General features: G+C 56.6%; 1 protein-coding gene across 7 annotated transcripts in view; it reads right to left on the reverse strand.

Annotated features, from left to right (window-relative positions):
* The window catches only part of USP2 (ubiquitin specific peptidase 2), a 26,081-nt gene continuing 1,159 nt past the window's right edge, over positions 1-24,922 (reverse strand). Inside the window, exons 1-13 of one of the 7 annotated variants that reach the window (XM_067751312.1) lie at positions 23,811-23,908; positions 17,018-17,826; positions 4,657-4,707; positions 4,009-4,108; positions 3,701-3,812; positions 3,492-3,602; positions 3,267-3,331; positions 2,978-3,081; positions 2,809-2,889; positions 2,596-2,674; positions 2,263-2,370; positions 1,957-2,077; positions 1-1,739 (exon numbers count right to left, since the gene is read on the reverse strand). In XM_067751312.1, coding sequence (XP_067607413.1) covers positions 1,652-1,739; positions 1,957-2,077; positions 2,263-2,370; positions 2,596-2,674; positions 2,809-2,889; positions 2,978-3,081; positions 3,267-3,331; positions 3,492-3,602; positions 3,701-3,812; positions 4,009-4,108; positions 4,657-4,707; positions 17,018-17,785 — 1,788 coding nt within the window. In that variant the 5' untranslated portion in view covers positions 17,786-17,826; positions 23,811-23,908 and the 3' untranslated portion in view covers positions 1-1,651. Of the gene's footprint in view, positions 1,740-1,956; positions 2,078-2,262; positions 2,371-2,595; positions 2,675-2,808; positions 2,890-2,977; positions 3,082-3,266; positions 3,332-3,491; positions 3,603-3,700; positions 3,813-4,008; positions 4,133-4,656; positions 4,708-8,020; positions 8,369-17,017; positions 17,827-21,146; positions 21,275-23,810; positions 23,909-24,922 lie in introns of those variants that run through there. The other 6 variants (XM_067751309.1, XM_067751311.1, XM_067751310.1 and 3 more) reach the window with 6 other exon arrangements.

Genomic DNA, 24,922 nt, shown 5'->3' on the forward strand with positions numbered 1-24,922 from the left:
TTACTTCTCAAAGCTATTATTTATTCTGTACAAGGTTCCACTGTACATCACACATTCTTCTCCTCTTGCTTACACAGTAAACAAGTGTACACCAGCCCTTTGGCTCAGGTTCACAGGTCTTCCCTGGAGAAGGGTGTCAGGCCAGTTAGACTCAGGGTGTCTTTTTCTGATGCTTCCTGGGAACACTGGAAAGTTCTGGGCTCCGAGGGGCACAGGTGGGGCCCAGCCGTGTGGGTGTGCAGAGGGCTCCACGCACAGACCTCCGTGCCTTGGTGCGGAACAGCTGTTTTCTAGGGGGCAGCACAGAGTTTTGCCCAACTACTTAGGGCAGAGTCAAGCCCATGGGAAAGAACCATACAACTGAGGCAAGATGTCCCCAAACACCCAGGCTCCAGCTCCCAGGTTGGACTGTAGACCGATGCCGAGAGGAGCTGGAGCTGGGGGTGGCATGGGCATCCCTGAGAAACTCGGTCCAGAGGGCCTACGTCAGGAGGCTCTGAGAAGGGCGTGTGGGGCAGGAAGGTCGGAGAGGAACAGCAAGTTAAGGAGGAATAAATTAAAGGTGAGAGAAGCTCGAGGGTAAGGGGCTCCTGCTATCCTTCCAACAGCTGGGGAGTAGCCCGGGACTGGGTTAGAGGAGGCTGGCGGGAAGAACTTGATAACACTATCAGAAGAAATCTCCTTTCACCTGCTCTCCTCTTCACCTCACTGCAATGCAAAACAAGCCAGGGGCTACGGGCGCGACCCTGAGGCTCCCCGGCGCTCTGAACATGGCACTGGGGAAAAGGGAAGAGGCTGAGGGATATTTCAGGGAGGGGCAGTCACCCCCTGGTCCCCAAATGCTATAAGGCACAATTCTTGGAGGCAACTAGATTCCATCCAAAACGTTAAAAAAACAAACAAGAAACCTGTCAGAGCCCAGGTCTACTGTGGCTGTGCTTGGGGCCTGGCCAACTCCCACCTAGCACCACTGGGGGCTGGCACGAGAAAAGCTGTATTTTGAAGAATTAAGGAAAAAAAAAGAAAAATGACCAGCACAATGTCCCAGCTGTGAAGAGGTGTGAAAGACGGCATCTCCAGTCTGAAAACTTTAGTTACGGTAAATTAAAAAAAAACAGCTGGGCTCTTAAAAACCAAAAACAGCTTTTTTCAAAGACGTCCCCTCATCTGTCCCCCCGGAGTTAGCAGCGTTAAGAGGGCTCTTGGCTCATGGGTGTTTCTCTTGCTCCTGGGCTGGTGAAGACGGGCAGCGATCCTCCCCAGCAGGCTCCAGGGGTCGCTGTCTCTCCGGGAGGCCGGGGCTGGAGCCGCGGCCAGCGGATGAGGAGCTTCTCCCCACAGACGGCTGTTTAATCACACACAGGAAGAAACCACAAGCTTACAGATGCAAACACGAGAAGCCGAGGGACACTGTGCTGGCTCGGTCTGTGTCCTGCTGGTCTTCCCTGCCAGGCGGGGCTTGGGGGCAGCAGGCTCCCCACCCCAGACGCTGGCCAGGCTGCAGCAACTCCTGCTCGGCAGCTTCACTTTCCTTTAGGTTTTGCTAATTAGTCAGGTGGGTTTTTATTTTTTTTTTGCCTTTTTTGGTCTTTTTAAAAAAACTTAGGGTGTAGGGCCACCACGGGGAAGGATGAGATGTAGCTCGTCGTTGCTACATGCGGGAGGGTGGACTGGCCAACTCGTAGAAGAGCAAGTAGGCGTCGCTGGTGCGCACTTGGCCGGAGGACATGGGGGAGACGCTGTGGAGAGAAGACAGGTCAGCCTGGCGGCCGCGAGGCCCCATGACGCGACAGAGCGGCTGGGGGAGCGTGAGGGCCCGTCTCTGATCTACTGGACACCCGAGGCCACCCTCTTCTGGAGGGTCTTCGAATGCACAGCACCCCTTTTGGCCCTGACCTTTTCCGGGTGAGGTACAGGTGCCTGACGGCCGGGAGCCGCGCCCGAGGCCTGTCTCACCTGGAGTCATTGAACGTGTGCCATTCTCCCGTCACCGGGCTCCGGCAGTAGGCTGTGTAATGGCCGCCCATGGTGGTTCCGGAGTGATTGGACACAGCATACAGGTTGTAAACAGCGTGGTCTGAGGAGGAAGCACAAGGCGTCCAGCCCCCGAGGCATCCCTTGCCCCCGGGCCCCCCCCTCCTGCCGCTACTCCCAGTTTCCACGTCTCACTCCTTAGCAGCGTCCCTCCACCTCTTGGCCTCCCCGCTGTACCTTAGACACTTGTGCCTCGGTTCTGCGCCTCCAGTGCAGAAAAATACTTACTGGTGTTTTCTGAGGCAAATTCTCTCAAGTCCAGGTCTCTTAGTGGGAAATTCACAAATGTTGTAAGCTTGCTGGTTCGTATCCTGGATTCTGAGAACCGCTTCAGATCTGGTATTGGTGTGAGTCAAGGACAGACAGGGTGGCAAGAACAGAGTCCGAGAACAGGAGACAGAGCCCCTGAGGGTGACTGCGCTTCTCAGGAAGCAGAAGGGCACGCGGGAGGAGAAAAGCCGCCTGACGTTCTGAGGTTCCTACTCCGTTGGCCCTCACCTGGGCCCTTGTCATCAGTCACTCTCTAATGTCAAGTCCCTGCCCTGACGAGCTGAAGGATACGGAGCACCAAGATCTTTGGGAACCTCTGGATGGAGAACTTTTTTATACACCGCTTTCTGGCTCGGCAGCGACAGCACGTCTGAAAGACAGGATAGACAGAGATGGGAAGGACTCACGAGAGAGGCCAACAGGCGAATCCAGCAACTCCTAGGCTGGTCCGCCCCCAAGAGGGCTCAGGGAGATGCACCCTCGCTGCCAAGGAGGGTGACTTACTGGCTTTTCATCGCCATCAAGCACATCCTCTTTGGTGAAGAGCCTCATGCAGTCCATTAACGTCACCTCAGGATAACCTCGCTGGGAGAGAGAAAAATGAAGGTCAGAGGTCGCTGACATGAAAGGGTAAGAGCGGGAGTTTCAGATGCAGGGGGACAGGGGTGCGTACCTTAGCAATGGGCAGAGACAGGTCCCAGAAGGGATCAAAGACTGTAGAACAGTAACCACAATCAGTACACGTCAGGGAGCTCTTCAGCTGCCCGACAAAGAGATCTGGGGAGAGACGGACATGCGATGCTTAAACACTGTGTCTCCTTTCTCACCGCTCCCGCCTCAGACCTTTGGGTGCTGGGCACTGGATAGCAGGAGGGGTCCCCGGGAGAATGGGCTTCTCATGCTCTGCTCAGGCAAAGCACTTAGCAGGGAAGGCAGGCATTGCCCCCCGTGCCCGCACTTACCCCCGATCCGACTGTCTTCCCGTTCTAGATATTTCCTCCACATCTGGCGCCCTTTCTCATCATCACTAGGACCCAGAGAGAGAGGAAGACAATTGGGTCAGAGCTCAAACCATGATAAGTTTAAAGGCCTAGGGATCTAAATCCTTAATATCCAAAATTCTCCCCAAATCATTACCCCCAAAGAAGTTCGTGTAGTTCTGCCCCCAGCACTCTCCTCCTACTTACGGAAGATGGTCGAAGTTTTCAGGGTTGGACCTGGGCCTTGCTGTGACCCGGTTCACCTCATTGTGGAGCCCGTCCAGAAGGAAGCGAAGAAACTCCTGAGCGTCCTGCTGACTGAACCCGAAGAAAAGGGAGTGAGCGACACCTCTGGCCCCTAGAACCTGCTGCTGCTGCCACCCACCCCGGGGAGGTCACGTCCCCAAGGCCCTTACTTATAGCCGACGAAGCGCGGTGCGTATCTCTGGATCTGGGTCTTGAACTCAGAGGGGCTCACCACATCATTGGGGGATGAGGTCCATATGGTCTGGATTAGTTTTGCAAACTCTATTGGAAGGAGAGGGTAGAGAGGGGCGTGGAGGACAGCTAAGCCATTTTCTCTACGAAATTCTTAAACTAGAGTCCCAACTAAAAGAAGCCAAAGAAAGAGAAATAGGAGAGGAACACATGACACACAACTACTAGTGCAGCGACAGCAGAGTGGGAAAAGCGTCCTGAGGGGGAGCAGGGCCGCGCCCCTCACCTTCCATGAGGGCTGTGTGTGCACTGCTGCTGTGGCCGAGGTCCCGCATGTAGAGCCTCTGGAGGCAGTAGTCCCTCAGCTCCCGGGTGTTGCTCAGGCACTGCAGAATGGAGTTCATGAAGCACTGCGAGAGACCACCTGCATGTCAGCCGCGGAGCAAAGACCCTGGCTGGCATGTCTAGTTACGTCCTACCTAGAGCCCTCTGGTCCATCGGGCCCAGAAATGAATCCTCCCACAGCCTCAAGTGCCTCTTTTTGTAAGTAAAGCGGTGAAGTGAGGCAAGTTCCCACTGCTGGCACAGGTGATGTAACTGGTTATTTACTACAGAGGTGTGCAAAAGGGAGTGGGGGAGCTGGACAGAAGTGGGTGGGAAGTGATGGCTGTCCTCGAGGAGAAGGATCCAGGACAGTACCTAAGCTGCCAGTTCAAAGGGCAACTCCTCTTCAGCAGGGCTTCCTGCTGGGGGGGGGGGCGCTGAGGAAGAGGTCGGCAACTTTGTAAAACACCAGCCAAGAAGGGCAGGTACCAGCTGGCCTAGCGGGTAGGGAGGGAGTCGGCTGGAGCCAGGAGGGGACTCTGGTTAGACGGTCCCAGTTGGGATGGTAGAGAGTGGCCTCAGGAAAGAAGTGGGCTGAGGAAGAACTCACCGTGTTCCCAAGGTTTCGGAGACCAGCCAGACCCTGGGTGCTCTTAGAATTCTGTAAGCAAAGAACACGTGGCATATTCAGGCTGAAGGAAGAGGCCTGGCCTATGTTAGGTTCTCTCTGCAACTTTCTGCCAGTTGTAGCCAGTGGCATCAAGCCACACACATTATTCTCTCTTCAACTTCAGTCTACGTACGTTGTAGGCAAGAGGGGTGTGGAATGCCTGTCATTTTCAACACACAACAAAAATGTTCTTCGAGGCTTTGCTTTCTTTTATCGACTACGTGTTTTCCCCCATCTTTATGTTACTTTTCATTCTCTGCCATATTGGAGACTGGAGATGAGAGCCAGAGACCAGGAGTTCATATACCTGGCTCCAAGGAATTTCAGGCCCCAAATCCAGGCACTCTCTCAAATGACCTCCATCAGTATCCTGACATGCCTGATGTCTAAAGCAGCTGTCACAATGAGCACTTCAAGGAGGTCTTGCAAAGTTCAATGACAAAACATCTCAACTGAGTCTAGATCTTCATCTGGGGAAAAACCCTAGTTGGCCTGCCATTCTGAACCACCAGAGACAGGTGGAATTCCTTCCAGCTGAGCTCAGCTCCTGAGGGCTGATTAAAGCCTGGGAGAATCCTCCTCGCCTGGTTCAGGTTTCAACACCCTGACTGGCCACCGGCTGGGAATCCTTCTGATGGCAGGTTGGGCCAAGCAGAGGTGAGCACCTGGCTGAAGGCGCTCCTCTTGCTCTTGTCCCTACTGTGGAGGCTGGTGAGGGGGTGGGAGGGAGAACAGGTGCTCCGGCGAGGACTCTGAGCGTGTTTGTCCAGGTCTCTTGGCTGACCCTGGCCTGACCTCCAAGGAGTCAGAAAACCTTCAGGCTCAAAGGGTTAAAGCATCGGCCTACAGATGAGCCTTCCACCCTCCATCTCAGGGAGGGGACCTGGGAGCAGGCAACTCTGGAGCAACACTGGCTGGGGCATGCGTGGGGCCAGCTCAAGCCTGATCAGAACAGGAGCCTGAAATAACTCAGCTAAAATTACTCATGCCGTGTGCTGTCAGCAGCTCAAAGCCCATGAGGTTGTCAGCATAAGGGGTGGGCTGGGGAGAGGCAGGCTGAAGGAGGGCTTTTCTCAGGTATTGCCCCGCTGATCCCACAAGTGGGAAGATCCTTCCTTGCCAATTCTCAGGTCTAACACTAATAGGTAGGGAAGGAAATACCTAAACCAGCAGAGAGAACTGCTGTCCACCTGCAGCTAGAAAGAAAAGCCTATTGGCAGCAGGTGGGGTACAAACACCCGCTGAAGAACAGCAGTGTATGGCCCCAGACACAGAATTTAAATCTTCACGACAATCTCAGTAAACCCTGATGCTCCAGTCAGAGGGCCACAACAGAGATAACTCCCCGGACAAAGACCTTATCAGCATTTTGAAGTAGACGTGGGGCCCAACAAAAACACTGACGTCTCCGTGTTGCCCATTCGGAACTAAACGTTAAAGCCTGCCCACGACCGAATACCTGCTCTTTCTTCCCCAGGACACCCACTCTTACATCTATTTCCGGCAGCGCTTTATTAGTTCTTACCCCCCCACCCCGTGCCTCAGACAACATCTGTCTAAACGGGCCACAGAAGCAAAGCATTCTACCGCTGGTGACTGTCGCTGTCCACCAAAGGGGGCCCGTGGCTGAGGCAGTAGTCATGCAGCTCTAGTGGGGGTGGGGCAGTGGGAGACTGGAGGCATCTCTCTAATGAAGCATTCCTGTGGTGTTGACACTTTTAACTGTGACCCAACAGAGGGAAGGTCAAGGAGAACAGCTCACGACCTACGGTTACTATTCTCGAGGCTCTACCCCTGCTTATGGCCTGGCGGGTGGAGAGGTGGGGGAGGCTCCTTCGAGGCATCGCTGGGACCCTCTTAGTTCTGGATTGTGCCTTTGTCTAAGATTTCCTGAGCTCCAAACTACTTGCCAATTTCTAAGCACTCTGTGTAGAAGGCGGCTGGGTAACAGCAGTCAGGGGGTGGGAGCGGAGGGGAGAGCAGGGCTGTTCTCTGCCCAGCCAGATATTCTTCTGCCATGAATAGGAAATCAGGAGCTGCAGGGAAAGTCAGCAGTTTCCATTCCAGAGAGAAACAAAATGTCCCAGGAGTGACCTTTCTTACGGGAAAAACAATCCTACCTCAGGGCCGACAGGGAGAGGCCCAAACTGGAGAAGTGGGGAGAGACCCTGAACAGCCAGCCTCTCACCAGGAGACAAGGAAATGACTCCAGTTGGGATGCTGGAACTCAAGTGCAAAGAGCAGAGAAAGCTCGGGTCAAGAGCTTCCTTAAAATTAGCCATCAGCAAACCTAATTTGACTCAGTAGCAACCACTGTTCTTGAAGGTAGATGCCACCTCCATTGCCAGCAAACAGACAGCATTCACCTCCCAGGGAAGGAGCAGGGGGCTCATAAGAGCCTGTTCTATGTTAACGCGGGGGAAACATCTGGGAACACGAGCTATAGAAGAAAGGCTGATGGAGGTTTGTGTCTTCACACTCGAGACCCCAGGAAAGGGCTTTCCAGCTTACTTCACCTGTGCCATGAGGGTCAGCCATGGCCAAGGAGGCTGGTATGGCCCTGGCACGGGGCAGTGCACACACTGCCAACACGGGAGCTGGTGCTGTTACATAAGACTTGTCAGGCTCTGGCCCCCTCTCTCTTCCCCGAGGGGGCAGTGCCCAGCCTTTAGCCCCAGCATCACTCGGGGGCGGCTACGTCATTTGAGGGATCCAGTGCCCACTTAGCTGAACTGGGGAGGGCTGGGAAGGGAACGGACGTTGACCTCTTTCCCCGTCTGCAACTCCTCTGCCCTTCGCGGGGTCAAAGGACCCCTGTTACCGACCCTCTGGGAAAGGGCCTTTTGGAACTGAGTGTCGGGGAGGCGGCCCCTTTCCCACCAGCCTTTCTTGCTGGGTTTGGCCTTGGAGGAGTCACGCCCGCGGAGTCCAGCGAGCTGCCCGTTCCCTCACACACCGAGAACTAGTCAAGGTTACGCTTTCCTGCACCTGTCCTGATAGGTGCCAGGAATTAAGAGTCCAAGAGCCACCTGGTGCAGGGGTCGACGAGAGGGAAGGGGAAGGGGGGTTCGGAGGACTCCGGGGCTGGGACCTCAACAAGGGGTGGGGGCCGCGAGTAAGCGTGAGATCACCCGGGGAGGGGCGTTCCTTGCCGGGAGACCCTGGGAAAGGAGGGGTGGGGGCTGAGGACGCTCCGTGCCCGGGCCCGGCGCGCGGCAGCAGGGGGCGGGAGGGAGGGCATCCCGGGGAGGAGGCGGAACCCCAGCCCTCGGCGTTGGGGGTCCCGGAAAAGGGCCCCGCGTACCTTGGCTTTGTTGAGCAGGAGCCCCACGAAGGTGGAGAGCAGCAGGGAAGGGGAGAGAGGGGAGCGCGGCCGCAGCTCCTTGGCGAGGACGGGAAAGGGGGCTGCGGGGGGCTCCTCAGGCAGGGTCACGGTGTACGAGGTGCGCATGCTGACGGGCGGGTGGCGGGCTCGACCCCTCGCCTAACGTTGGCCAAGGGGGCGCGGGGTAGTACCGCGCGATCCCACGGCCCGGACGCCCAGGCCGGCGAGGCCGCCACACGACACCGTCCGCGGCGCCCGGCGGCAACCGCTACGGCAGGCAGATCGCGTGCTCCTCCGCCTCAACCTCCGCGGCGCACGCCGCCAACCGCCCCTGCACCGGCTCTCTCTCTCTCTCTCTCTCTCTCTCTCTCTCTAGCAGACTGGCGGCCCCGCCCGCGCCGCTGGCCGCGCGACGTCAGCGCTGGGGCGGGACCAGGGCTCCAGCTCCGCCCCCGCTGGGCCCCGCCCCCGGCCGCCGGCACGCGGACCCGAGCGAGGCTGAGACCCCGCCAGACCCCGCGCTTCCCGCGGGTCCGCCCACCGCCTGGCTGCCCCCAGCCCCCTGCCGCCGACAGAGCCCGCCGGCCGCAGAGACCTGGCAGCCCCCGGGGGCCGGCAGCACCGGAGCGCGGAGTCCGGCACGCACCTCGGGGTTGGGACTCGAGAAACTGTCTTTGAGGCCCGCAGAGGACACGTCTCCAAGGACGAGTGTCAGCCGGGTGAGCTTCCCCCAAGGCGGCAAACGATTCCTAACTTTTTGGGGGCTGCAGATCATTTTGAGAACCCGATGGAAGCTCTGTACTCATTTTTTTCAGGGAAAAATGCACCCACGCACAAACTTTTGCACAGCATTCAGGGGGGATTCAGCATTCAGGGCTTTCTTGGAGCCCAACATCGACACAGACCGTGAGGGTCACAGGGCCCAGGTTAGGAAGGTAGATTTCCACGGCTTCGGCATTGAGCACCCCTCCTCCCTCCAGCCCTAGTTTGGCCCACTGTCAAGAGAGGCAATGCCCATATTTTTATATGGTGCAATACATCACCGTACCTTTTGGCCCCAGGAAGGAACCTTTTCTGGCCTCTTCTACCCAGGTACCCAACTCCATCTCTCCTAGAATCTCAAATTTTGATTTGTTTTCGGGAGATGGGGAGAAAGTACCACCACGGTGGAGAAATAGGTGCTCAGCTGGTGTGGGGTGAGTGTACTCCTCTGACCCGAAGGGCAGCAATGCTTGAAGGTTTCTGCTGCTCCACCCCCCTCACCTATCAGGGACCCACACAGAATCTGCCTGGAGAAAGTATCTTGTTTGGAGCTTGATGGGTATTTTTAGCCAGTATTTTTAGCATTTAAAAATACTCTGGGAGGCAGCAGTGTGTGCTGTTACTCATCTGTGGCCTCCTTCTGTTTCCCTTGGCCTGTCATCCCCACATGTACACGCACACGGCACACACGACCACAGCCACATGGGGAGTGTGTCCAGGACGCATGTATGGCTTGTACCCCAGGCCTCCCACAGAACAGCGATTTTGTGCTACTGAGGGGGGAGCACAGACGGTTGCCCCTGTGTGTTCCAGCAGCGGTGGTGGGAGGAGTGCGCAGGTGGCAGGAGCTGCAGGGCGTTCTCCTGGGTGATAAGTGAGGCTTGATGTTAGGAGGGGTGATCTCCACAGTCACTCTCCTTGCCGGGTGACCAAACCTGGACCCTGGACAAAATGCAACAGCCTTTTCCTCCATGCTTCCTTCTTCCTAACCACACCCTTCCTAACCACACTGTCTGCAGCAAGGCTTGCGTTTCATCACATCACTCCCCTGCCCTGAAACACCCGACTCTTCTATCCATTCTGGAAACCTCAGGTAGCCCTGTCTGTGAGACTGTCATCCATAGGCCGGACGACACCACTGTCACCACCCTCACTCTTCTCTGATCCCCACTGCCAACCAACCTGCTTTAGCACTTGCCTTCTCTCGCTTAAAAAACAAAATTGCCGGGCTTCCCTGGTGGCACAGTGGTTGAGAGTCCACCTGCCGGTGCAGGGGACACGGGTTTGTGCCCTGATCCGGGAGGATCCTACATGCCACGGAGCGGCTGGGCCCGTGAGCCATGGCCACTGAGCCTGCGCGTCTGGAGCCTGTGCTCCGCAACGGGAGAGGCCACAGCGGTGAGAGGCCTGCGTACCGCAAAAAAAAAAAAAACCTGCCACCGATGAAGTACTTACTAAATGCCAGGCACTGCTAAGTGCTTTATATATATTAGCCCAGCTAACTTGCATAACAACACAGTGATGGAGCAACTATTACCTCTATTTTCTAGATGAAGGAACTTAAGCCCTGAGAGGTCCAATGACTTTCCAGGACCACGTAGCTGGTAAATGGCAGCGTGGGGCTTTGAACCCAGACCCGTCCTACAGCAAAACCCATGCTAGGAACAATTACCAGGAGATTCTGGAATGCCTTTCCTGTTCTCTGCCAGTTACCAACCTGTAAATTCTGCTCAAAACTCATGTTTTCCACAAAGCCTTCTCTAATGAACTCCACCCAGCTCGAAACACCATCCCTGTATACCCTCAGTCTACTAGCATTCAGTTTCCACTGTATGAATTTGTCTTAATATGTTTATCTTTGTGTTATAAGTGTCTCTAAGGCTTCTGTAAGTGGTCTGAGCTTGTGTGTTGATTGTACCATCACACTGATGCCTCCTGAAGGGCGGGGCTGTGGGTTCTCTTAGTGGGTGCTTAATAAAGACGTTGAGCTCATCATGAAAGGGGGCCAGAGCAGGCTCTGCTGGCCATCCTGGAAGTCCCACTGAGCCCAGAGGGTGGGGCGAGGCTGGGTTTGCATGTCGAGTAAGTGAGCTGCAGGAAGCGCTGTCTATCAGGTGCTCACCCCCTGGAGCATTTGGCCTGTCTCCCCATGACGTAGGCCAGCCACCCCGGGACATCATGACATTCTGCCAGCTCTCTCCATCTTTCCTGGGATGCGGGAGGTTAGGGGCATTGCTGGGAGAGGGGAGGCCCAGCTGGAGAAAGCTCCTGCATGGGAGCCCTTTGAGAAGCCGTGGCGGAAAGAATTCCCACAGGGTCCAGTCTTGTCAGGCAGGTCTGACGGCTGCAGGACACCGCCAAGGAAGAACCGAGGTCCTTTCTCAACTAGCCAAGCCCCTCTGAGACCCTTTCTCCTCAGTGCCATTTCGTGAAGTGGGGTGGGTGAAGCATATGGTCTTCTGGGATCTGAATCTGGCTCCGGCTCCATGACTTTCTGCCTCAGACACACTGAGCTGATCTCTGCAGGGCTCATTCCTGCAGCCCGAGACGGCCATTTCTCAGACCCTGTGCTTGGCCTGCCTCCCCCGTAGGTATTTTCTCACCTCAGATCCTTCCTGGCACGGATGGAGTATTTAAGTAAATTAAAGTCAGCGTTAGCTCTACGAAGGCAAGACGGCGAATACCTTGTTCCCTCAGATCTCACTGGGCAGCTTGGTCCTGGATTTGGACACACTGCTTAGGCCCTGCTCCTGGGCGCACCTGCTGTTACCACCGCAAACGGGACAGACTGGTGGCCTGGTTGACCGAACTGGTAGGGGCTCAGAGTCCTTGTTAGGAGGTTTGGCTTTCAGCCCACGAGTGCCCTTGGGGACGGAGGGCCAGCCAGCGGTACCTAGGTCTGTAGGAAGCTCCGCCTCCCTGCATCACTCAGACTCCAGGAGGCCAAAAGCTCTGTACTCCTTTGAGCCCCTGGGCAGTCCGGCCTGAACCAGCTGGATTCCAGAGGCCCACACACTTCCCTCTCTCGTTTATACCTCTGTGTGGGGCACCAGTTTCTATGGACCCATTGAGGTGAGAGGGTGCAGGGGACGACGTGTGCAGCTCTGGGCCCTGAACATGCTGTTCATTTCTGTAGCCGATGGTCAGTGGAGCGGCTCTCCCGGGGGCAGGGAACATTTTGCCAGGCTTGGATTAACTTCTGCCTTGCTGAGCCCACTCCTGCGCCACGTTAACTCATGGAGACATCCCCGAGGCGGGGTGGAGGGGAAGGCAGGGAGCACAGTGCGGGGCACTGATTGAGAAAACGAGCCTGGGTAAGGCAGCACCAAGGCCACCAGCCAGGTCAGAGCACACAGCCGGTCTTCAAGGGCTGGAGACATCAGTGTCTGTGATTCTAACCACAGACTACAAACCGACTGCCCTTTCTTTCTCAGCAGCTAGTACTAGTCCTGGCCGTGGGACTCCTCTGGCTTAAGGGCTCCTCTGTGTGACCTTCCTATGCTGTCAGCACAGATTCAGGCCCTGAGGAAGTTCAACCTCCTCTGGGTGGCCGAGTGGGTGAGGACAAGCCCCAGGGTCTCAGGCCACCAAGCTGGACAAATAAGACAGCAGGGATGCAGTTCGGAGTGGCTGAGTAAACAGTGAGAAGGCAGGGGACGGAGAGGAAGGTCACTCCTCTCACCCAGGAGCCCTAGGGCAGCCCCTGCTGTCCTCGAGTAGTTCTCTTTGGAGTAAAACTCCTCCCTTCCCCCTGCTGCTTGGCAGCAGTAAGTCCAAAGTCCCACCCGAGAGAAAAATCACATGACCTCCGCTTATATAATCTCCCTGTCACTGAACAGCTGGAACCCGAGGCTTTGCGAGATGAGTCAGCAGCCCCAGTGGCAAATAGGACCCAGGTGCCCAGGCCGTTTGCTCCTAGCAACAGGTCCCAGAGCAGAGGGCACGGGTGTGCAAGAGGCCGGGTCAGGCCCTGCATCTGAGCCGCAGATGCCCGGCCCGTGGCCTGTGCTCTGGAGGGCCCCAGGAAAGGAGGAGGGTGGCCTCGGCAGGGCTGAGGCCAGCAGGCAGAATGCCAGGGCCGGGGAGGGAGCAGCTGGAGCGGGTGGAGCGGAGGAGGATTAGGATGGATTGTAGGGGTTAAAGCGCAGCCCTGGAAGGGCTCAGTGGGAACAGCTTGTCCTTTCATAGGCCCAAGGGAACAGGAGAGGTGGGGCAGAGGGGGGACGTGCTTGGGCCCCTGGCTCTCTGCAGGGCCAACTCACCTGGCCTGGCTTCCTGCCTTGGAGTCCCCACTGAAGGTAGTGAAAGGTTTTTTTTTAATCAGTTCTGAACCAACACACCTCCCTCCTCTCCAGTCTGTCATAAGGTGGAGCCTGGGGCAGCCCTCACTGTCCTAGGCTGAGCTGCACCCTCCGTGGAGTGGCATTTTGTTGGTACTTAAGCAAGCTGGGGGTGAGGTGGGGGGTATTCAGAATTCTTGTCCCCCTACACCAGTTCTTCACCCGTGTTCAGCTGAGTCTGTGACAGTCCAAGTTCACGTGGGCTGTTACTATTAACAAGGGGACTGAGTCTGGTTAGAACTGTTCTAGTCCCCGGTGGGTGGTCCTGCTTGTGACCTCCCTTTACTGTACTTCAGCTGTAGTTCAGGTCAGCTACCCTGAGAGCCCTGGGGCCACGGCTGCCCCAGAGGAGTCAGATCATGCTGGCTCCGCCCCAGGATGCACTTCCTTCTCACCTTTGTTCCTCCCAACGGGGGTCCCCTCTCCCACTCTAGTCAGTTGCCAAGTGCCCCTTCTTTTCCATCATCTCCTTTCCCCCCTTAAGTTTAAACCGACTCTCCCATCACATGTTACTGGTTTCAGATTCCTCCACATCCATTATTTGCTTTGAACCTCATGACATCCCTGGGAGGTGGGCAGGGCAGGCATGACCATTCCCTTTCATGGGTGAGGACACAGCTCAGGTGAGAGGTGTCCAAGGTTAAAGAGGCAAAATGTTCTTTCAGCGGTCAGAGCAGCCCATCCCAGCCTCGGATGACCTCTCCCTTCCCCATCACCTATGACACTGCAAAACACCTAGGGAGGCCTCCTACTGCCACTGTTTTTGGAACTTATCTCCCCAAGTTAGTTGTGCATATGCCCGAGGGCAGGGGCCATGGCTCACACCTCTCCTGCGTCCTGGAGCACCTGGAAGGGGGCAAGGAGGACTGACATGTATGCAGCACCTACTACGGGCCAGGCCCTTTCACACGCAACCTTTGATTCCTCACGACAGTCTATGAAGTGGGAACTATGATTGCTCTCGTTTCACAGAGGAAACAGGTTCAGAAGTTCAGGAACTTCTCTGAGGTTATGCTGCTAGTAAGCGGAGCACCGTAAATGAATGAATGAGACAGTAAGATCCCCAGATGGAGATCGGAAAAGAAACTGGACCTGGTTCTAGGCAGAAGTGGTCCAGGCCCCACGCACAGGGATGTTCTCACGCCAGCAAGATGTAGTCAGCTCCAGAGGCGAGGGTGAGGGTGGTGAGGAGAGAGAGGGGTGAGGTTAGAGGGCTGAGGGTGAGGTTAAATCAAGGTCTTACACCACGGAGCCCACGAGGGGCGTTTCCCAGTTGATAGCATCTTCTGGAGCGAGAGCTCACAGTGAAACCCTAGCTCAGTTGTCGGGCTGCTGGCTACTTCCCTGTGTTGTGGGGTTGCTTCTGGACGGGAGGAGGAACGCTAGGGTGGCTGAGTTTGCTCCGGGTCAATCTGCCACTCCTCTGAGGTCCTCTCTCAGAATTCCCCTCACCCTGGCCCTGGGGGTGGAGGTGGGGCCGGGGTGTCCCCTGGGGAAGGGGTGGAGGGCAGCAGGCTCCAGGGAGGTTTGGAATATGCCTGAGTGGGAAGGAGGAAGCCCTGCTCTCCTGGGATTGGGCCTGAGAGTGGCTCTGCAGTTTAGTCTGTGGAGGGGAGGTTTTCGGACCTCAATGTGCTTGAAGATTACCTGACAGTCTTGTGAAAAGGGCAGATTTCCAGGCACTGTCCCTAGAGAATTTGATTCGGGGGGGTCTGGGTGGGGCCCAGACCCCTGAATTGTTAAGCTGTGTAGGTGATTCTGAGGTAGGCAGTCTGCAGACCCCACTTTGAGGAACATTGAGCCCCGTAAAGAGCCCTTCTCGGGCTTCCCTGGTGGCGCAGTGGTTAAGAACCCGCCTGCCAATGCAAGGGACACGGTTCGAGCCCAGGCCTGGGAAGATCCCACATGCCGCGGAGCAACTAAACCCGTGTGCCACAACTACTGAGCCTGAGCTCTAGAGCCGCGAGCCACAACTACTGAGCCCACGTGCCACAACTACTGAAGCCTGCATGCCTAGAGCCCGTGCTCCACAACAAGAGAAGCCACGACAATGAGAAGCCTGCGCACCGCAAGGAAGAGCAGCCCCTGCTCACCGTAACTAAAGAAAGCCCGCGTGCAGCAGCAAAGACCCAACATGGCCACAAATAAATAAATAAATAAATATATAGCCCTTCTCTTTTGAGCAAAGGGAGGGTGCCCCTCAGAGGCCTCTAGCACCCAAGCCTCTCCACTGAGAGCTGTGCAACACCAGACCTGTTCAAGGGAATCACGCTCCACCCCAAGCGCACGTGCCCTGAGAGCATGTCTTTCTCTCCCGGGCCAGCTCTGTCGTGTGCCACTCCTCGTCCCTCCGACATAGCCAGCCCTGCCCTTTCAGGGCCTGAACGCTCTGGGAGGCACCAGCCTTTGCATCTCCCATGGCACCTCACAGACGGCCCAGCAGGGCCAAGACTCTCTAAGTAATGGTATCAAAGTTGTCCTCTCAAGACCTTTAGTTATGATGAGCTTCAAGATCCGTGCCTCAAAGCTCCACCCCTATCTTGCACCCCTGCTCCATTTTTCTGGACAAGCCCCTTAAGCAGCATTTCTTGCTATGGCATAGCTATTGTTTCCAAGAGACACGTGTCCTAAGAGTAGGAGAAGAGTACATAGAGTAACGAAGGCAACACAACACCCAGTTCTCCTGCCCATATGCTTGCCTGTCCATCTACCCACCTACTCATCCACCCAACCATCCATCCATCCATCCATCCATCCATCCATCCACCCACCCACCCGTCCAGCCACCCACCCACTCACCAATCCATCCATCCATCCATCCATCCATCCATCCACCCACCCACCCACCCGTCCAGCCACCCACCCACTCACCAATCCATCCATCCATCCATCCATCCATCCACCCACCCACCCACCCGTCCATCCACCCACCCACTCACCAATCCATCCATCCATCCATCCATCCATCCATCCATCCACATGATAAGCACGTCAGCTGAGTTCTACACTGAGCTAGGCACATGGTGAGGGATCTAGAGATCTGATTTCTTTCTCATCCTATGAGAGCTCACCATCTAATGGGTAAACTAATGACTACAGAAAAGGCAGAATTGTAGTCAGTGCCCCAAGAGAGGTGTGTTCAGGGATTAGATGTGGGTGGGGCCACGCCAGCCTTTACTCTGTCTCCAGCAGAGCCTCTTCCCTTATTCGAGCCCAGGCACTATTGGAGTAGAGAGGGATTGGATCGTCTAAAGCCCTAGACAAAAAGTTCTGCACCATTTTCTCCAAAGACACATGAGGACAACTCCTGTCCAGACACCCTGTCCTGAGCCAGGCAGGGTCCATCAGAGGAGAGACCCTCTTCTCCTGATGTCTTATGTCCCAACGTTAAGCCGCGTCTCTGGACTGGGAGGTGAAAGCCTGAGCAGGAGGAGAGATGCAATCAGGGCCAGGGGGCCTCTCTTACCACGGGGCACACTGGTGGTCTGGGGGCCTCAGCAGTCAGTCCAGGATGGGGCAGGGCCTGCAGGGGACCCTGGCGTGTTGGGTGGGAAAGTAGAGGATAAGAATCCCAGTGTACGTGAGGGTAGCTGAGCATTTCCAAGATGACTGCTGGGCCATCACTGAGTGCACGGGTCATGAAGTGGGTTTCCTGGGGAGAGTGGGAAAGCCCCTGGGCAAAGGCATCAAACCATGAGGGCACCGGACGTGCCGAGGTTACTTCCCTGGCTCATCCCCACCTGGGCTGCAGGAGCAGCCGCTGTGAGGCCTGGGAAGAAAAACCTCTGCCTTCGATCATCGGTCAAGTTGGGAGTCCTTTCCTCATCAGTGGCTGCCTCCCCAGCCCATCACCGGGTCCCTCGGGCAAACTCACCATGGTGTTTCGCCCTGGGGAGCTGGAGCAGCTGGACACAGGGGCCTGGCCCTTGCCCTTCTCCCACAGCGTGTAACGGCCACTCGGTCGGTAGGTGGGGCTGAGGACTTCAGGGACTCGTGAGTGAGGGGCCTGGGTGGGCACCTGCGGTGCGCTGCCCTTGCGACCATAGCTCTCCAGGTAGTCGGCCAGGTACTCAGAGCGGCTGGCTGCCTGGTAGAGCCCCTGCAGGGCACATAGCTCCTTGCGCGTGCGGGCCAGCATGGGGCCGCGGCCCAGGTCTAGCCGGTAGCTATCTGAGGTCCGGAGGCTGGAGAAATCCCGGGCCAGGTCTGATTGACTGTTCGACTTCTTCTGGGTCAGGGTTACCCCCTGGTCGCGGGCATTGATGGGCAGGTAGCTGAGGGAGCTGGTGGTCACTCCATAAGGGACGCCACTGCCCCCGCTGAGTCCACTCCCTGAAGGCCGCTCGGTGCCCCGAGTCTGGCTCTCCGCACGCTTAGCACCCCCGATGACATCGGGTCTCAGCAGGGGGCGGCCTCGGTCATAGTCCAGGATGGAGGGGGAGCCATACGTATGGGGACGGGTGAGGAAGCTGGTGGGGGGGCTGGGCTTGAAACCAAGCTTCTCCTTCTCCAGGAAGGAGGCAGCCAGGTTGGCCCCGTAGGAGGAGGGAGTGTAGGTGCCATAGCCCGATTTGGCATAAGGGGCATCTGTGTAGCGGGCCGATTCTGTGTAGCGCTTCAGGGTGGAGGAGAGCTGGGACATCCTTCAGGGCGGCACTCAATGGGAACTGGGAGCCTCATGGGCTGAAAGACAAGGAAAGCAGTTGTCAGAGGGCCCTGCTGGGGGTCAGGCTCCCACTGTACCTGCTCTCCATCCCCAGCTGGCCAGACCTCAACCAGGGACCACACAGTCTAATTCCACGAGAGGCTGGCCCGCTGCTGAGACACACCTCTGCATTTGCGCGCACGCACACAGGCATACAGGTCTCCACGCACCCGTGCTTTCACACCTCAGGGAAAGCATGAGAGCTGAGCTGGCTTTCATAAACCACACCAGGCAATCCGTCTCAGCACGTCCTGGCCACTCCAATTGCTCCCCTCAAACACCCCAGGGTGAGGCAGGGACTGCCCTACCTCTGCAGCCCTTCAAGCAACAAATAGTATTCCAACCCAGGTCCCATCTGCTTCCTCTCCTCAGCTTCTGCAGATACTCCCGAGATGGGGGGATGCCACCGCCCTCACCCCCTGGATTGGAAACGCTGGACATTTCAAGAGTTAAGACTGCTCCCTTGCTTTCTGACCTACGGGACGAGCAGGAGTCTTTTGCGAATCTTACACTGTCTGAGCTGGCATGACCTGAGAGGATCACTTGGCCAGATCCTTGATGAGAAAAAGGAGGCCCATGTGGTTTGGGGGAGGCGGCGATGAGTGGCTGAGCAGGAGCCTGACCTTGGTCTCCAGACCCAATCCCAGAGTTCTTCCCTGGACATGGTCACCTGCTGCGGTGGGGGATCCTCGTGTGGTAGAGCCCACCGTCTTCACTGATCTAAGACTTCTGTTTCAAGTGGAGTCAGGGCCCTGTGGCCTCCCACGGGTTCTCCCCTACCAGCACCCATCACAAACTGCTCATGGTGATAATGACTTGTGCAAAGGGGGCCCCCTAGAGGCTAAAATCCTGCACTGCAGGCAGCACTCCTGTCCCTACCCTCAGTCCTTGCAGCTGGGGTGGGTCCGCTGAAGGAACACAGAACCTCTGAATTGAGGAGTTTTGAGAGCCCTAAAGGGTCATCCATCTTTTTTTTTAAGTTTCGTGTCATATATATTTTATCACAAGTAAAAGAAGACATTTCCACATCCATCACCCAATTGAATCTTCCCAAGGTCCCAGGGAGTGGGCAGCCATGACCACACTTTACATAGAGGACACTGAAGCAGACAGGGGCGAAACAGCCCGAACCAAGTCTCACCGCAGAGACATCAGATTTGGAAATCCATCCCAGATTTCCCCACTGCTGAAGCAAGGGTGATTATCAGTTCGATGCATTGCACCTGTTGCCTACCCTCACTGTTAAGGTTGCTTTAGTTGTTGCTACAAGAGACTTGCGCATCCCCCAGATCTTACTCAGACTAAACCGGAAGATGTTTGCCCAAGTTGTTTCTCAGGGACTCGGAGTCAGCTGTGTCCAGTACATGCTCCAGCCAGTTATGACTGGTTAGGACCGTCAACCCCTTCCTGGGCATCTGAGAGTGTCCACTCGATGAAGGGGTCATCCATCTTAAGTTCTCTGTTGTACAAATGGGAAAAGCGCCGCTGACTTGCCTAAGGTCACGCACTAGCAGGCCCAGGGCTGGCGTCCATGTCTCTCAGATTTCCAGCCCAGTGCTCTTCCCACTTTACCTCGACTCAGCACCCCCATCACATTTAGGCTCACGTGGGGGCCCGCAGAGTCCCTCCATCACCGTGAACATGCAGGCTTTATCTATAATGGAGCTGGAGGGCAGAGGTGCTTGGAGGGAGGAGCAGGTAGGATCGGGCCTCTTTCCTTGAGGGTCAGCAGGGGCTCCTGGGGCGGTGAGGGTGCAGAGCCATCCAGGACCCTCAGAGGAGTGTGCGTAGGGGCCGGTTTTGACGTGCCCCGTGGCTGACTAGCTGGGTGATTTTGCCCTAGTCATTTAACCTCCCAAGCCCCAATTTCCTCACCTGCAAAATCAGTATAATAATCATCTTTATGATTCCTGCCTCCCAGGGTTGTTGCGAGGAATAAATGAGATAATGACATGTGAAAGCTCTCAACAATGACAGTGGTTATTATCTCCTCCCCCAGCCCCCGCCAGGCAGCCCGGCTCCTCCCTTTGTAGGCCTGTAATAACGTCAGGGCTGGCTGTCTCCTGCCCGGCGGGCGATGAGTGGGCAGTGGGCAGAATCTAGCTGTTCGGCAGCCAGTGGCTCGGGCAGCCCACAGCCTGCCCCAGGCCGCAGCCCCAGCCCATTAGGGCAGAGAGGAGCTGGTGCCAAGCCTCAAGTGCTGAGGGCCAGGCAGAGAGCTCGAGAAACAGTCCACGTAAGGCGTGAGATAGGTGCAGGGGTGGGAGGTGAGCAGGTGGCACCTTCCATATAGGCCCCAGAACAGAACTTGTAGGCCCTGCCAGAGACCTCCAGCCATTTCAGTCTAGGCCGGCATCAGAAAGGCATGACTTATAAGTTATCGTCCACCCTTTTCCCGCCCGGCCCGGAGGCCCCCTACCCTTCATGTACACTCCCTCCCCACTGTGTTCCCACCTCCAGCATGACTTTCACCCCTTTCTAGGAAAAGAGAACTGGAGGAGGGCTAGGGGAAACCACAAGCTTCCCGCCCATCTGCTTAGCTTTCTGGGGTCCAGAGAAGGAAGAGAATGAAGGCTGAGAGAGGCCAGGGGGAGAGACAGAAAGAGGCACAGGGGGCGGGGGCGTGGGACCAGTCCTCCTCGATTTCACTTTGGAGAGCGCCATCAATAATTCAAAGTCAAAGAGACTCCAGGTCTCAGGAGCTGGGCTCTGGGACACCTGGCAGCCAATCAGATATGACCCCACCCCACCCCCACCAGGGCAGGAGCTCGTACCTCCTCCCCTCGGGCCTCTCTACGCCTCCCCACACTGAGGCTCCCAGGCAATTGGTATTCTGCAGGCAGTGCCCCAAGCTTGCGACCTCTCCTGGCCCTGCTGATGCAGAAGTGCTGGGGCCAAACAAGGTGCAGCAGACGGGGACAGACGGCCCTGGGATGGCCCACAAGTAACACTGGGAAGGGTTGGGGTCTGGAGGTGGAGCCGTACCTTCCAGTCCCCAGAATCGCAGGAGGGCTCCTAAGTCCCTCTCTCCTGTCTACTTCAATCTGGCAGGCAACTGGCAGACCTGTCCCTCCCTGCAGCCTCAGGTGGTCATGCCATCACTGACAGCCCCCTGGAGGCTGCCTCTCAGCGCTGGCAGCTGGTTTACAGCTCCCCTGTCTGGGGAGAGGGTCCCTATTGGGGCTGAGGCCTTGACATGCCTATCCCCTCCCCCAACCCCCAGTTTCACTCTTGAGGACAGTGCCAGCCAGCATCTTTCAGGTGAGCAGACAGCTTGGATTGGCGCCCCTTGCATTACCTGGCACGGCTGCCCCTGGAGGCTGCAGAATGCACCCCGGGCGGGAGAGTGGGCCGGGGCCCTGGCTGCAGCCTTGCTGCGCAAGACAGGGACAGGACGGGCACTCACATGGCCACGGGTCTCCTTGTTGCCAAAGGAACGGCCTGAACTGAATGGCCCTTTCATGGGGCAGTGGGAGGCCAGCCGATTGGCTGTGATCCCCCGTCCCCCTCCCTGCCCAGCATGGGGCCCCTGCTGCCCGACTCCTTTCACTGTTTACCCAGAGCTGGCAAGTACAGGCATGTGGTTCCAGGCAGTGCCTCCCCAGGTGCCCGCCACCTCAGACAGCGGGGGCAGCCTCCCTGGCCAGCCTCCTCCTCCGTGCCATCTCACTGGGGCCCCCGGCTTTTCCCTGCTCTGCCAGGCTTCCCTCTCGCTTTGCTCAGTTTCCCTCTCTTGGGAGGTGTGGTGGCATCCCTCTTCCTGAAAGGATGAGTGAGCCAGCTGGCCACTGTCCCGCCAGCAGGTACTGAGCACCCCTGGACCAGGCATCACCCTGAGTGCTTCTCGGGCTGCCTCTCATTTCTCAGCAGCCCGAAGTCCAACACTCATACAGCCTTCCCTGCGCCCCTGGCTTACAAACAGCATTTGAAGGTTTAATTTTTTTACATTAAATTGAAATTCAAAATATTTTCATTCAAAATTTTAAAAAAATAGACAAGAAATTTAAATAATGAAACATTCAAACGAAGCATTTAGCATTCATATTTCTGAAGTTATTAAAGCTTAAAACTGCACTAAGACGTCTGCGTATTAACTCAACCCTCACGACCGCCCTAAGCAACAGGTGCTATTATTATGCCCATTTGCAGATGAGGAAACTAGGGTTCGGGGAAGTGATGTGGCTTTCCCCAAGGTCACACTGGGAGCAGTGACGGAGCTGGACTGGGACCTACCTGGGCTCTGCCTGCTGACAGCTACCCTGGAGCCAACCCCCCACCTCCCTTCTCACTTCCCTGGCCTCCCCCTGAGCTGGCACAGGGTGGGGGGCCTGCAGCATGGGGTTGAGGGGGATCCAGGCATCCACTGTCTAGGCAACAGCATGGCAGCTTCAGACTCCCGCAGGGGCTGCCCTTCGAGTTTCCACTGCAGGCGAATGAAAGCGAAGCCAGGTGCAACCTGAGCCCCAGTATGATGCTGATCGGCCGAGACATGGTCCAGGAGGCCTCCATTTCACCCATGATGCCAAGCTCCTGCATGTCCCCTGGCACCAGCATCTGGCCCCAGCCAGGGCCCTTGGCCCAAGGCCTGGTTATGGACATGCCCCCCAGCCTCCTACCCTTGCTGCAGCTCAGCCCACCCCCCGAGGTACCCAGACTAGGTGAGTCAGGGGTTAAAATGAACCCTATCTTCCTGGGGCCACCAGCCCTTTACGTCAGCCACTGTCATTTCCTGTTGCTCACGTGAAGGGCTCCGTAACCTGCCCAGCCAGGGGAGGGACTTGCTCCCCAGGAATCCCTGGCACTCCTGGCCCCCAGGGTAGGGGATGGGTGATGCCCAACATCCCAGCAGCCTTCACGGCCCCTCTCTGCCCAGATCTGCTGTCCTTTCTGGGGTGAAGGCGTGCCAGCTTCTGTGGCCTTGCCACTGCCTGGATAGAGAGCCCCTAGCTGGGCTTCAGAGGTGCGCCTCAGCCGGATTTAGTCCCTTCCCTCCTACTCAGGTGTCCGGGACAGGTGAGTGGGGAATCCCAGCCAGTTCCACTAGGTGCTTGCGAACCTCCACAGTGGTGACCTCAGAGCTTCCCAAAGCCGCTTGCTAACAACATCGGAATGAGACAGTGAGACAGCTGACCTTGAAGGGTAAAGTGGGCTGAGAGAGGGGCCCTGTCATCTACACTTTCCAAGCCGCACGCCCAGCTGCTGGGGCACTGTCTACACACAAGCGTCAATTCCCAGGTTGAGGAATGTCCCGGCCAAAGTAGAGGTTGCAGGTGGAGTGGAAGGTGAGGGTGAGGGGTATTTGTGCTCTCATAGTCTAGGAGTTCTGTTTACTCCTCTCAGGCCCACTCCCCTCCAGCCTGCCACTAGCGGCTCTGCCTCTCGGGGACTGGCACCCACCCCACTGACCCACCAGTTTAGTGCCTAATATGCCTTGGCAGGGGTCATCCAAGGGGCAGTGGGTCCCTCTCAGTCTCTCTAGATCCCAGTAGTTACCCAAGTGCTGGGAGTGGGTGAAGAGGTAAGATAAAGAGACTGGGGATTAGAGCCAGAATCCTGCCTGGAGGAGAAGAGGTGGTTGGGCTTAGGGCAGTGTCTCTATAGGGCGCTCCTTGATTTGGGGTTGGGAGGGGGGTGGGCATCGCTACACTTCCAAGAAAAGGCAAAGATATGGGGCCCCGGGCAGTATTAGAACCCTTAAATTCTCTTTTCCAACCACCCTTCCAGGCACTCTCCTGGTACCCACCCCAGGAGAGAGCCCCAGGCTCCCTCCCTCTCCTCTAGGGCTTCATTGTTCCTCCTTCTGGCCTCTGAGCCCTTGGTCTTGTCCGTAGCACCTACCAGGCCCGGTGGGGCGGCCTCTCATATGCTCCCCCAGACAGACAGGGCTCCTCCAAACAGACAGTCCAGGGCCCTCTGGACAATGGCCCTGTGAAGTTCGGACATCAAAGGGGCAGTTACTGACCTGTGTCTGGGGACACTGGACAGGATCTGGGGGCTTCTCCTTCCCCAGCAGGGCAGGGAGTGCAGTGGCCAGCCCAGAGACAGGGCTCTGACTCGGCCGGGTAATCCGGAGCTCAGGTTACCGCCTCCGATATATATAGTATCTTATCTGACCTCACGGAGATGGCTAGCTCCACTCGCTGGCATTCCAAGCTCGGGGAGAATTAAAGGGGCAGTGGCAGGCCCTCCCCTCGAGGTGGGCCGGTGCCAGGCAAGGAGATCCTATGAGACTGTTTGAAAGGAGGCATTTTGAAATGGAACAGAAGGAGGATTCAAGGGGAAACAACTGGAAAGAGGGTAGAGGGAGGTGGGTGGGATTAGGCAAAAATATGGAGAAGGAGGTGTCAGTCGCTTAACTGCAGAAGAGCAGGAAGCCTCAGTCCACCTCCTTTAGTTTTGAAACGGAGGAGACCTAGAGGCAGACAGCAGCTCGCTCAAGGGCACACAGGTAGGGAGAGGCCGGAGGGACCCCTCTCAGGTTCCCGGTCCAAACTCTTTTATAATGGACTTCTAGGCCTGGGCTTGTATTCTGGGGCTTTCCCTTTTATTGGCTCTGAGACAGTGGGCAAGTCACTTAAGCTGTCTGGACCTTATTTAGTCTGTAAAGCAAGAGCAATAATAATGCTGTACCTCACAGGTGTGAGGGTTAAATAATATTTGTAAATTTCCTGGCCCATAGTAAGAGTTCAATAAATGATAATTATTACTAGATTGAATACTTCCACTTATTATTATAATTAGTGGTAGTATTTGTAGTAGTACCTCCCGGGTGAAGCTTGCTAGGGAGAAAAGGGCCTCCAGGCCACCCTGCGGGAGTGCTCTGTTCTAATGCCAGAGATCAGCGCCATGGTTTTCTGAGCTGGTCCATGTCCCATAACTGGCAAGGCAAACGAGCCTTGCCCTATTCCCAGATGTCCAGTCCACCTATCAGAGAAGGGCCAGGCCCACTTGGGCTCCTTCCTCCTCCACCCAGAAAAATATAGCGAGTGCAGATTCCCCCAGGCTACCGGGAGCAAGGCTGGCTGCTCTGCTGTGTCCACTCTACCTGCAGGAGTGCTCAGGATGCCGAGCCTA

Source organism: Pseudorca crassidens, chromosome 9, assembly GCF_039906515.1.
Source record: "Pseudorca crassidens isolate mPseCra1 chromosome 9, mPseCra1.hap1, whole genome shotgun sequence".
Taxonomy (NCBI): domain Eukaryota; kingdom Metazoa; phylum Chordata; class Mammalia; order Artiodactyla; family Delphinidae; genus Pseudorca; species Pseudorca crassidens.